General features: G+C 39.0%; 1 protein-coding gene across 5 annotated transcripts; it reads right to left on the bottom strand.

The window, feature by feature from the left end:
- Window positions 1-4589: 4589 nt before the first annotated feature.
- On the bottom strand, window positions 4590-13214 carry LOC124176863 (protein henna). 5 transcript variants are annotated; one of them, XR_006869484.1, is made up of 9 exons: window positions 8135-8295; window positions 7889-8017; window positions 7642-7796; window positions 7324-7506; window positions 6677-6873; window positions 5912-6174; window positions 5496-5725; window positions 4781-5010; window positions 4590-4737 (listed from the first exon to the last, which is right to left on the bottom strand). XR_006869484.1 is itself a non-coding variant. In XM_046558664.1 (8 exons), the coding sequence occupies exons 1-8, from the start codon at window positions 13018-13020 to the stop codon at window positions 4848-4850; spliced, it is 1404 nt and encodes a 467-aa protein (XP_046414620.1). In that variant the 5' UTR covers window positions 13021-13214; the 3' UTR covers window positions 4590-4847. The 5 variants fall into 5 exon arrangements, 4 of the variants coding, with proteins under 4 accessions (XP_046414620.1, XP_046414622.1, XP_046414621.1 ...); XM_046558664.1 differs by lacking the exon at window positions 8135-8295 and adding an exon at window positions 12937-13214 and having other exon boundaries at window positions 4590-5010; XM_046558666.1 differs by lacking the exon at window positions 8135-8295 and adding an exon at window positions 13060-13212 and having other exon boundaries at window positions 4590-5010; window positions 7889-8019.
- Between the last annotated feature and the right edge of the window lie 416 nt (window positions 13215-13630).

Below are 13630 nucleotides of genomic sequence, written 5' to 3'. Positions count from 1 at the left end.
GTTTTTGATAATGAATTTTTCAAAAAGCAATATCAGCAGCGACGAAAGCTGATTTAACATTTTCTTCACCATTCGTGACCACGTCCCCTTGTTTGTGTGTGAGGAACGTGGCTATGAACGGATCAATTGATGGCCACAGACGTTAATTGCTAAATTGACCGAAAACGGCGCATCCACCGTATGGCATGGTATAAACAGGTCTCGGTTTGAACTTTGGTCAACTTCGTTCTTACATCCATGGGCAATAATATGCGCTTTAAGTAATACGATTGCCCTTGATAGTGCAGTTATAGGGTGGCTCAAGTGACTCACTATATCGAAAATTGGGGCGGTGTCAAAGTTTCGAATTCGAAAAGTTCCTAAAGCGCAGAATCCCGAATGTTTTCGTGGCGAAACTTAAAGTAAAGAGACAAAACTTTGACGAAACATCAAACTTTCGAATGGTCGAAAATCCGACGCTCAAAGTTCCGAAAGGAGAAAATACCGAAAAGACAAAATTCCGAAAGTGCGAAAAGAATAAGGAGTAAAATGAGCCACCGTGAGACTGTTTTCATGCAGAGCATTCTGATTTTTGGTATTTCTGATTTTTTACCCGCACCCTACAAAAATGTAGTAACAACAGATTTTGTGTATGATAAAATTTCCTATAACTTTTATTCGAAACTTTTTTCTGTATAATGCATAGGTTTTTATTTATAGCGCGTCAAACTTTCTTTAACATGGTTATTGCTAAATATATAGGTAATGGATAATGAAACATTAAAAATGGTGTGAACCAAATTTGTAGTCCATAAAATTTTCAGTAAACTTTGTTTCAAATTTTTTGCTCTATCGGAATTTTTGCTTTTCGGAACTTTGCTCTATCGGAACTTTACTTTTCGCAATCTTGCATTTCGGAAATTTAAGCCGTCGGTTTTCTGACCATTCGAAACTTTGATGATTACTCGAAGATTTGTTGCCTTACTTTAAGTTTCGTCACGAAAAAATTCGGAATTCTGCGCCTTCGGAACTTTTCAAATTCGGAACCTTGACACCGCCCCCGAAAATTGAAGAATAACAAGGCGGAATAAAAGTAAAAAGTAACGATTATCGTTTAAAAAAGATTAAGTAAAATAATAACATAATCATATATTATACCGCGTGTACGGCGAAAAACATTCGAGCTTTGATTAATAAATACGTACGTATAAATACATACAATTCATCGTTCATAGGGTAATTTTAATGAATTTAGAAATGAGAACTAACATTATTTATAATAAAAAAAAAAAAAAAAAAAGGAATATTACAGCATAGTTCTGAAATTTTCGTGACTATTTGACTGGTTTTTGTTTTTTTTGTTTTTCTCTCTTTTTCCAACCATAATCATTGTGTAATTTATGTACAATGTATCTGCGTATTCTATACATGTAATAAATCAATATGGGGTAGCACAGTGAGTGGTGATAAAATGTTGACATATGTATTATTGTATTATGCATATGCGGTATGTTCGAAATTTCAAGGGCTACCTTTTCCTGATATTGCGTGTACCACAAATGTATATGGGGGATTCCACGTTAAATCGTACGAAAAAACGAGATTCCTTCGACTTGACGACTTCAGATGTTTTCGCCCTTTTACCCACTTGAAGTTCGTATTTAATTCATCAAATCTGAATTTTTTCAGACTTTCCTGACCAAGCATTTTTTTACCACAGCTAGTCGAAAAACCGGCTTTCGACGATATTTCATTTCTTCAAGTTACCGTAGCTTGAAATTCAGATAACATATGGAAAAAGTTCCTATACAAAAGTTTCGCATCTCTGTATGAAATTTGCAAAAAATAATTTTGTCCGATTTTTCGTGCCCCGTTAAAGTATAGTTTTCGTGAGAAAATATTGGTAAATCTTTGGCAACAAAATAGTGCCGGAATCAAATTGGCTGAAATTTTCACACGGCATGTCTTCTCCAATACCAAAGATTGTCTATAAGTTTCGTAGTGGGTGGTAAAGTAGTTCAAAAGTTACAAGGCAATGGTTTACATGCAACTTGGAAATTTCTCGTTCATACGTACTATAATGTGGCGATACGAACGGTGAAAGCTATACAGTCGGTATTACGATTCGCAACACGTCGTTGAATTCTTACCTTGGATGAATATGCTTCGATAATATTGTCCGGCGTACGGAACTCGCGTATCATGACGGAAATCGTGATAAATGATTGACTGAACCATACTCCTCGAGAAAAAGTCGACGATCGAGATTATAAACAACAGGCGTAACAATTGACGATCGCGCTCGAGTGCGCAGCGGCGCAACGCGCAGGGTGAGCAGATTGCTTGCCGCGCCGCGAAGTTTGAATCGAATTCTCGCCACTGTGTGAATATCTGTTGATATATCTTCTGAACCACTACACCGCCCGTTATAAAGTTTTCAGATAACCTTTCGCATTAAAAAAAGCACGCCATGTATAAATTGTAGCCCATTCGATTAGGGCAATTTTCAATTACGAATAATTTGCGCGCATTTTGTATCAAAACTACAATGAAACGGGGTATGAAAAATACGGAAAAAATACTCTCGAGCGGTTCGTGAGAGAACCGAAAATTTTTGGGAAGGAACTTTTTCATACGTCGTCCAAGTTTTTAGCTACGAGAATTCCAGACATTGTTGAACTCAATTTATTGGATGAGTTGTCGTAAAGAAATCATGGGTTGAAAAAATTCAAAGATCATCCTTTCGATATGCAGTTTGACTGTGTGAAAGGACAATCAGGTTAAAGTGGGTCGGGGAAACCGACCGTTCGACTCGACGTGGAATACCCCATATACGTATATATTTTATATGCGTAAATAGTAACCTACCACTTGAAATACAAACGAATTGTTGGAACAAATTCAAATTGGTAATTAAAAATGTTACGAAACATATTTCGGAAGCAAGCGTATTCTACCCTCACGGAAAAAAAACCCAAATTGGGTGTAAATTCGTACCCCTAACTTTTTTCTTATGGGACATTAGCATTGTCTATGAGTTTTGGGTACGAATTTACACCCAAGTGGGGTTTTTTCCCATGATGGTACGTTTCATTCTCAATTCGTAAGGGCCTCACGTTACTTGAATGATTACATTCAATTTATAAAAATCTACCCAAATGGTTCGGGATAAAAAATCTCATCTTGCAATTAGTTACACATATGAAGAGTGCCTCAACCGTGAGACACCTTTTATATTATGGTAAGTTCTTGTGATTCCATCAAGTGTCTCCCTTAATTCACGGTGTTTTGCCACTTCTTTCTTTTGTCAACTAATTTGTCTTAACTTGGGGGAAAAGTTTATTCATACGATTCCATTGTCACGCTCCGACTTGATTATTGTAGATCAATGTCCACGCGAATTTCGGTTATTATTTTTTACCTATGCTGTTCGCTCAAAATGTGCAAAAAATTGTCAACATACCAGTGTGAAGAAATTTGTCATGATATTCATTCTTAAATACAATGAATGTATCTAGATAATGAAGAAAATAACCGAGGTCTTCCTTTGTTCTATAGGATGCTTTTCTCAAATGCAGAAACGATCTCTGCTGGTATGCTTCCTTGCGATTTATTGAATAATATTAGATATATATCTCATCTGTTCATTGGCATATTATTATAAGATGTATTGAGTGAAAGAAAAAAAAAAAATCGACGACAAAATGAAACCTGATAATAAATAGGAAAAACCGAAATGCCGCTGGACACGGTTTAAAAATATTAATAAATATTATACTTACGTGTCGCACAACATGAATGTTGTGAAAATTGAATTTTATACGTGTGCGTAATTTACATGTGTATGTAATTTATAATCCATTAATGTACGAGTAATTATTAAAATGTAATTTCTATATACAATATACTACGAGAAATTGGATTAGACATATGATTTAGAAAAACAAGAAATGAAAATTTGGCTCCATGTGACTGAAATTTGAATTTTCGGTAAACAGTGTAAGGTGCATGATGCATATCAATAAACAATTTTACTAGGTGATGGAATTAATTCGTAGCGTTTTTTATTTCTTGAAAACAAATTTATAAAATCCTACGAATTAATTCCAGCACCTAATAATAAATTTATATATACATGCGTGTGTATATGTATATGTATGCAATATATGCGTGTGTAACGAATATTTGTATTGAAGGAAATTCGTTAAAGGAAGAAATCTTTTTTTACCGCGATTGTGTTGCAGAAAGTAATATTTTTGACTCGCTGTAAGAGCGAATTAAATATTATTCATAGCAATCGGAATAGTGTCATAAGTTTCAACGATTCCGTTTATTTTAATGTGCAAGTGTACCGCAACACGTAATTTTTTTCCCCGCAATGAATCCCTACAATATCAAAATTCTACACCGTTTAGAAATAATTCGCTTATATCCACCAGTATGATAATATTGCCATAGATTGTTCGTTGTGAAGAAACGTAAAAATATATGACGTCATAAGAAAGAATCAACTTGTTATTTTTTTACCGTTCATTGCTTCTCTTAAACCGATTATACTTGATGCTGGAAAAAAAAATACGGAACTGTGTATAATAAGAAAATGCTTGATATCGACAGAAAAAAATAGATTTTCATACACACCACACAATCATGATGTATAATCTACCTACATATGTATTTCCGTCTTCACTTTTATAATAAAAAAAAAAAAACTGACATTACTTTAAATATAACAAATAGAAAATTTTATACCGCGTTCACAAATTCGTGTACACAATAAACGTTGCATCGCAATGTAAACAAGAATTCTTATCGTAAAATGTACATAGGTATAACAATAATATCAATTATGATTAAAAACAATAAGTTTAATCCTTCAGCTTTTTCAACGCGTCCATCAAAAGTTGAACTTCCTGATTAACGTTCATGACTAAATCTTCGATTTGGTGTTTGCTGTCGATGATGCTGACACTTTGCGTGTACGGATCGTATCTGACGCCAAATTTCCTCGGAATCGTTTGGGCGAATTTTCTGTAAATTGAATTGAGAAAAATCAATGAATTTTGAATTACACGGATTTCACGCATCGAACTCGGCGAACGTTTCGTACGAAAAAACAAGCTCAGCTATCTCGAATCAAGAACCTATACCTATAATATAGTCAGACGAGATGACGCTATCGCGAATCACTGGCGCCTCTGAAAATTTGCGCAACTTTCTCATAATGTGTAACAATTATTTCGAAAGTATTGCGTTAAATCAGTGCTCGCAAGAAATCTTGCAACATCACATGTGACATAATGCGTATACTGGTAAATAAAAATACAACAAGCGTATCGTCTTGTTTGATACCAGCCAAGCTATTTTCAATTCAATCACGATCGAACCACGTCAAGCTAAAGATAACGAAGCGCAAACAAAAATGACCGAACGAGGTGAGTAAAAAATGAAAAGAAAGCAGATTGAGACATCGGTACTCGTCGTCAGGGATCGCGGATACTGGAAGAGTTACTTACATCATCTTTTCCTTCGCGTCCTCGAAATCCTCGGCGACGAAGTAGACCGGCTGATATTCGGTAATTGGGTATTTCTGAAGCGCCGTTTTTGCCGGATCGAATGGTCTCAGCTCCGGCTTGTCGCTCAGGCTGTATTCCAGCTCACCGTAGGACGACAAAAGCCCGGCACCGTAAGCCTTCAGTTCTCCGTTTTGTCTACAGAGGCCGAATTCAACGGTGAACCAAAAGCACTGGGGAAAAAAGTAAATACGTATACATATAACGTATAACATGGTTGATGGAACGGATGGTTTTTGACATTCGGTTAGAACTGCGCGATGGTTTTGCGGTTCGTCTTACATCCATTCCATTTTCAATTCGGTATTTTTGCGTATAACGCTTGATTTATCATATAATAGCTAAAGACCCCCACTCACGGTGGCGAGCTTCTCGATGTACTCGTCCGGAGCTCCGAGGGAGGCGAGCCCGATGACCTGAGAGAACTGCGCGAATGCCGGGTCTGCGAAAAGTGGAACATGGCCAAGGACCTCGTGGCAGACGTCGGGTTCCGGGGTGTAGAGAGGTTTGCTGCTGTGCCTGATGTACTGGGTGCTGTGAAAGACTCGGAATGCCAAGCCGGCGAGGAAGTCGCGCGACGAAAGAAGACCGGCGACTGGACGAAGCGTGAACCCCGTGCAATCTGGAAGCCGACGATAAAGGTCAAAGACGATTGCAGGGGATGTTGCGGAGGGAGGTAATTGGGTGCGCATGAGCATGAGAGAAATTTTTTGCTCCGGTTACCGCTCGGTCATTAACTATTTTCATTCTTTAGCACAATCGAAAAATATAGTACTAGGTGGAAAATGAAAATTAGTTTTATAGCTGTTGCCGGAAAGTCTAGTATCCGTTACCATTCTTTCTCATTACGATCACTCTTGCTATATTTTCTTGCAACCGTTGCGAAAATTTAATGCTCGTGCAAGAATAAATTGACGTTAAAGCTTTGTTTAACTAAAAAAGTAGAGTAAAGCGAAGAAACTGATTTTGCGTTGCAATCACCAAAAAAGGATCGACGATAGCGCAAAATGGTTAGGCGTGCCTCGTTTTTCCTAATTCCAACGATATTCAAACAGTTTTTCAACGATACCTGTTTTACTGAAGTTTTCTAGTTACTGTAACAAATGAAATATTTCTCAGTTCACCTTTTAGGAAATTCGAGATATCCTCAAGCTGCGGAATGTTGTCCTCCCTGTAGCCGCAGTTCTCTATAAGCAGCGGAAACACGTGATTGTGTTCCCTGCAGGCGTACTTCGGGTACATCGACGTCAGTTTCCTGAATACGACACCCCACGTGGCGGTTTCTGCGGGAGTGTAATCGACCCGTGGAATGGGCTCTCCACTGCGAATCATTCGGAAGAATTCGAGTCAGTACCTCTTCAAGGTTAAATAGACGAATCATTGAATGCTCGAGAAATGCAGGCATAGACGAGCAACCCTTTTAAAATCAGAACTAAATTTTTTTTCGATCTCTCATTTCGTGAAATCATAGTTTTTAACGTAATATTAAACCTCGCGAATGGAAATTACCGGGTAATTTTTTTAAGCGGTTCCGTATCGAGATTTTGTATTCACCGTTCAATTAACACGTAAGAAATCCAATTATGAAGGTTGGAGGGAGACAATAATAATTGTTCTACTGTACGGTAGCGTTTGACAACTTGTATGTTCTCTTCGAATCGGCGCGTCGTAGAAAATTTTTAAAAACAGATACTATTTTATAGCTTGTTACTTTACTGGTGCCCGGTTTCCCACTGTACTCAACGATACTCCAATTTCCTCACAGACTTACTGTTTGTAGTGGTAGGCGATGTCGGCGAAGTACTTCCTCCTCGCTCTGTAAACCGTGTCTGTAAATCCGGGGTGATCAGAGTCCAGTTCAGAACCGTAGGATAAAATCTGGTTCGCGAATCTGTCCAAGTCTCGTATCCTGCCGGGGAACCACGGAACGGTGCCCAGGTTGTCCTTGTGGTTCCTGAACAAAAATCGAAGGTTCTTTCCGAGCTTCAAACCACGGAACCACCTCTCGTCTCAAGTTGGCGGTAAGAGAAACGAACGATCGCCGAGGAGCGTCCATCGGCAGGTGGTATAAAAAATCAGAAATCCTGACCTGGATATTATAGAGAAGTATCCGCACTGGTCGCGCAGAGTTTCGATAACGGCAGCCAAGTCACCGCCAGGTGCGCACTCCACCATGAATTCATAGTTGTCAACGGTCCGAGCCGAGCTCCTTGACTCGATGTGGAGGAGGTTGACTTTGTGCTTCTGTAAACAGTGGGAAAGGGTACGATTTTACATTTGACGATGCAGACAAACCATATAACGATGCGTTTGCACCAATGGTCTACAAAACTCACTGCGAATAGTTTCAAGTAGCGTCCTAGACTCCCGACCTCGTCGTCTTCCCGGGGTGAGAATATCAGGCAAGTGCTTTTGGCCGAGTCTCTGCCTTCCTTGATGTAGTTTCCACCGTCCATGAGTTTCGGCTGTTGGATGAGAAAAAAAAAAAAAAATGTTAAAGTCGTCAAGGGTTAACGAATGGTCGAATCCGGTGACACAAGTATTTTCAAACAACTCCAACACCGTCGCAAAGCTGATCTTACATCTGGGACCATTGGATTCGGTGTCATTTCGATGCTCGACGATAAATCGACCCGGGTTAGCGTTCGCTTCTCGATTCTCTCAACGCATTCACGCGCCTGCAGTGAGAAACAATCCATCCGGCAAGAGAGTCTCAAGATTTATTATATACCGAAGGTGGAGTGGCCCCCACCACGTGGCACTAGGCGGAAAATTGGTTTACGAACAATCGTGGATCAACTGCGCAAGATATGACTGGAGCAACAGGCAACGCCGATCATTATACCATGATTCAATCGAGTCGTCACTGGGTGGTCATTTCTGGAAATTACCAGCGTTCGTTTATGTCCTCAGGTGATGGCTTATGAGGTCGGTTCGCGTGTTGCTCTCCAGCTAATTTTTTCCCTCGCCTTTCGCTGCGCGCAATCTCAACCACATTCCGCAAATCCGATATCTCAATAGTTTGCGTTAATAATGAGCAAATATACTATCGAGAAACAATAAAAAAAAACAACTGTAAGATGTCCGACGAGTCTACAATAATATTTGTCTCGTGATGTGCAATTTTCTTTTTTTTTTTTCCTTTTCATCACCTTTAATCTTAACGCGCACCGATGAATCGTTCGAGATCTATGCTTGTCAAGATCAATAGACAACAAGATTTACGTCCAGGTGTTGCAGGTGTTACCGAACGCAAACTTGAGAGAAAAAAGTAAATGCACGACCTTGAGTCATTGCAGACGGCTGATGAAATTCGCGAATGAAATTGAGCCAGGCAGCAGATCGATGTATAAGTTTCTGTACAGCCTTCGCACTGAGAACTATCGGTGTGCAAAAAGTATGCAGACTTTTTGTAAGTGTAGGTACGTTATACGGACACTTGTGACGCGGTACCTGCCTTATATTTCCCGACGTACATTGCAAGATCCGGTGGGGAACGAACCATTCTTGGTTCACCGAAGAACCACGTCTAAAGTTACCGGAAATCGACAGACCGGAAGGTAAGTACCGACACCTGGTAATTTACAGGTTGAACTTCGAGGTTGAGATGGTTGCGAAAGTGTGCAGATTGTCCAGAGAAATGTGACGAGTGTGAACGGACTTTTTCAAACAATTATCCTGAGCTTTCGAAAGCGGAATTCTGACGTAACTCTTCGAAGTGTAGGAAAAAGAAAAGGAAAGAAAATAAATGGATTTCGAAAGCGAATTTCTGCGAAGTTACAATATCACATAATATCGCTCAAGGATAGTGACGGTTAATGACACGCGTGATGTGTAACGGGGAAACGTTCAATGGATCATTTCCGTGAGTTGTGAAGGTCACCGGGATATCAGTGCGGTTCGAACTTTCCTCTGTATGGGGGATTCCACTTGAACCTGCTGATGTATTGCAAGACTCGTCACCAGCATCGTGTTAACGACTTTCTTACTCGCCGTGTTAACGACTTTCTTACTCATCCTCTTCCGATCAAAGCGCTAAACGAAATAGTTGACATTCTGACTGATGAGAGAAATTTCGGGACTGAATGCCTAGCCTGTGATTTATTGAACATTTACTGCAGCGTAAATTTCCATTTCGCCGTCTTTTTACACGGAGTTTAAACAGCGACGCGGTAACAATAGAGTTACCGATCAAATCACAGTTTGTAAGGCACCTATAACTCTCGTTTCTTTTATCTTCTCCCATCGTCGATGACTTTGAAATCTACTAATGACAGGTTAAAAATAATAAAAATAAATAAAAAATCCGGAGGATAATTGTTTTTGCAAGCATCGTATCACTGGTCGAAATTTCATCATATTGTATAAAAACAATTTTCAATGCCAATGAGCAAGAATTATCTGGCAATATCGAGCTGCACTTAAAAATTGATTACAGCCACGTACATCGACATGTATTATAATATATACGTACATGCGTACACATGTTGCACGGGCGGAATTAGAGGCGTGCCTTGTGACCTCAGTGGCTTGCGAGTTTAATTGAAATTGATAAAATTTTATCAATTTCAATTAATTAACCGACTTGAGATAAATATTGGCACTGACCCGTGGCTCATCACGTCATTTATAGAGGGCGAAAATATTTCACAACTATGTTTACATAAACGTATCGTGGTATTAACGGTATACAATATTTCCTCAAAAGTCAATTTATAGACTCTGCCTTTCACAAGCGATATTATAACTACGCACGAGGCAATTAAAACGTAAATCAAACTCACGTTTGAAAACAATATGACGGCTCGTTAGACGCCATGCGGTTACTGTTTACTAATAATTGTGTGTTTGTCTTATGGATTAGGAAGACATTGTAACATGGCTATTTACCACGTTGTCCATTTCCTCGTCGCTGCAGCAGTGCGTCATTTTTGAATTCTGAACGAGAGTAGAATCCGATCAATTAATCCTTGAGATCTGATGATGGGGTATCTTTGCTATCAATATTCGCTGATCTCTGTTAGCCTTTTACAAGGAGCCTCGTTAGGTTGCCGAAAACTTCACGCGTTTCGAACGCACGTTGAAAACAGAAAGAAAAATGAAGATGAGTTTTCATTTATTACCTAGTTTTCTTTGTTTTTTATTTTTTTATTTTAAGGCTAATGCTTCCTAATTTGTTGCACATATTTTATTGAAGGAAGCACCAAGTAGTAAGCTTACAATCGCTTTCAAATTCTCAGGAAATACGGTCATTTTTCACGGTGCCGTTTGGAGTTGTCACAATTTCTAAAATCAAAATGTCAAAATTTGACACTGAAAAGATAATATACAAAGTTAATTTTCATGTCTTTGTTTAAAAGTTAACTCAAGACACCGTTGACCCCGTTTCATATATCCTCTTGCGCTTTTTTTTTATACGAACAAAGAACGCAGATTTCAGAGTGTTCTATTTAAGTATTGATTTTCAAATATAAAACGAGAAAAATACGCGTCTCATTCAAATATTTTGAACTTTTATTTACCTTCGGACAGTAGTAGATATAAAATGGTAAATGAGATCTGAATGTCTTAATATACGTTTTAAATTTCATCACATTGTCAACATATAATCAAAATTTGTATAGGATGTAGTCATTAGAATTACTAACGAGGCACGGCTCCCGTTAAAACATCCTGAGAAATCGATTTTGAAAACTCACCACCTGATGTTATATCCTTTTTCACATAAAATCAACGAAAACTGCATTAAAACTTGAGCTTGTAGATCCGATCGTATTATATTCTACAGAATATTAATCATCTTCATTACTTTGCAATGAATCGCGATTTCACTTCATTCACCCTCAATGGTGGTCGTTCACTCGTTCCGCGGAGATTTAACAAACCGTTCGTGATTTTAAAACCGTGCAGTTCGCTAATTGATACGTGTTCGAAAAAAAGATCTTAGCTCGGCGAGCGTCGGAAACTTACTGGTATCGATATCCAGTTGAACTTCATTAGATATACAAACCAGAGACAGGGTGGCTCGTTTTACATATGCCGACGGATTTCCCTACGGTTGAAAACTTTGCACTGGCACTCCTCGAAAACCTGACTTACAGAGCGTTCCAACCAAAGTGTTGCCCAGCAGTGAAAAAATTTAGTCTGCGGTCTCTGGTTTGGTCTGCTGATGCGGGTAAAACGATGTCGCACGTTAAACTGGGCGAGAGAATAGCAGTCAAAAAATATTCCCACCAGTGTTTTTATGGTAATCGAGCGGCGTGATAAGACGGGAAAATAGAATCGATGTTGAAACGAGGCTGCAAACTCGACTCAAACTAGTCACGAGAAAAAACTATCTTTTCAAATATTTACGGAGCCATAATTGAATACGCTGGGGAAAAATCAACATGGCCGCCATTGCCGCACCTGCGATTTAGTTTTGCACGTACGATTGTATTCCGTAGTCACAGGTTATCGGGTGCTTTTTTATGCCAAAACAAAGGATGGCAAGATTGATTCGATCACGATTTCAACTTTTGACGCGAGCTCAACAGCTGGGAAATTATGTTGAGAAACTCACGATAGCGATGCATTCAGGGTACAAGGATTGCCATTGTGGTCGAGGATAGTGTCGCTTCAAACTGAATTTACCTTCGTCTCGACAGAGTTCTTTTGCTTCGTTTTTCCTTTTATAGCTGGGCAACTTTGTCGTTTTGGTCTTTTACTCTCCAATATAACCTGCTCTTAACTTCTGGTTTGCCTTGTATCTTGCTGCATTATATGCGTATGCTGTTATGTGTATAATATGTCGATACCTACGCAGTGTTCGCAGACTGCAGTGGCGTATTTTTTCCGCACATTTTCAAGCTAGCAGAGAACGTTGTTCGGAAAAATATTTTCGCACCCTTCATTCTTGCCTCGCGTGTGATAGATAATATGGTACAAACGCAATTTTACTTAAAAAGTGGGTGAAATTCTACGTGAAAATCACGAGAACGCCGGATTTTTATGCGTCACTGTGACATGTTAACGGTAATTAAACAGTCCGAGTTGTAGCTGTATGTATAACGTATACGTAAGTACGTAAACTCATTATTAGGCAATCAATACGAGGTTGAAATTGTTATATCCCGTCATCGTTATGCCACAGTGAAATACCTACCTGGAGATATTTTACCGTAAATTTTATTTCTCACTGCAGTTCGATCCTGATTTCCAAACAATGCAAATTGAACAAAAGTGATATCAGGTCCTGTGCAGATTTTATCAGCATTTCGCGAAGAATACTTCATTTTCTCAATTTCGAATGTAAAAAGTATTTTCAAATCCATATTTCTGTACAATGTTCCGAAATTGATCGTAAACACGATATAGAAATGAATAATAGAAATTTTGCACCCACCTTGTTAGGAGGGGAACCGTTGCCCACAGAATCTTGATATTGCTGCATGTCCGATGAATTTCTGGCGATTTGCGTACCGATCATATTAACGATAAGTGAAGGAAGGAAGTGTAAGGATTCCTTTTTGCAGATATCGAACCACTGATGGTGCAAACGGCGAAAAGTGCCTTTACTCTAGGCGAGATGGGAAATCTGTGGCGACAATCGATAACGCCACCGCGTCAATGAATTATTATCATCAATCTGCCAAGTGCCGAAGGCAAACTGACTCTGGCTAGGATGTTACGTCGTCTATACTTGATCAGGCGTTATAGTTCCACCACCACGTTCGACGAATATCAACACACAAGAATGTATCGGCAAACGAGAGTTGGAAGGGAAGATTTGAAAAATGACAGCATGACGTCGCCTGGATCCAAAAATTACAATTTTTTATCATTATCGCGACGCGTGTGAAGCCGAGGTAGAGTACGGACGATAGGCAGGCTTGTTAAAACAGCGTACGAAGACGGAAACCCTGCAACGTTACATGGGTGTAGCAATTTCTTACTGCGCAATCGTTTCAGCCCATTTTTATCACCGTTTTCAGAGGTTAGCGAGTTATCGGTTCTACACACTGTGACAGGGAAAAACCAACCAGAAAATAAGTAAACAAACGAACAAAAAAATTATAGCAATATTGAATTTCGTCAAA

The sequence above is a fragment of the Neodiprion fabricii genome, chromosome 2 (genome assembly GCF_021155785.1).
Source record: "Neodiprion fabricii isolate iyNeoFabr1 chromosome 2, iyNeoFabr1.1, whole genome shotgun sequence".
Classification (NCBI taxonomy): Eukaryota; Metazoa; Arthropoda; class Insecta; order Hymenoptera; family Diprionidae; genus Neodiprion; species Neodiprion fabricii.
This window is presented reverse-complemented; position numbering and strand designations above follow the sequence as displayed.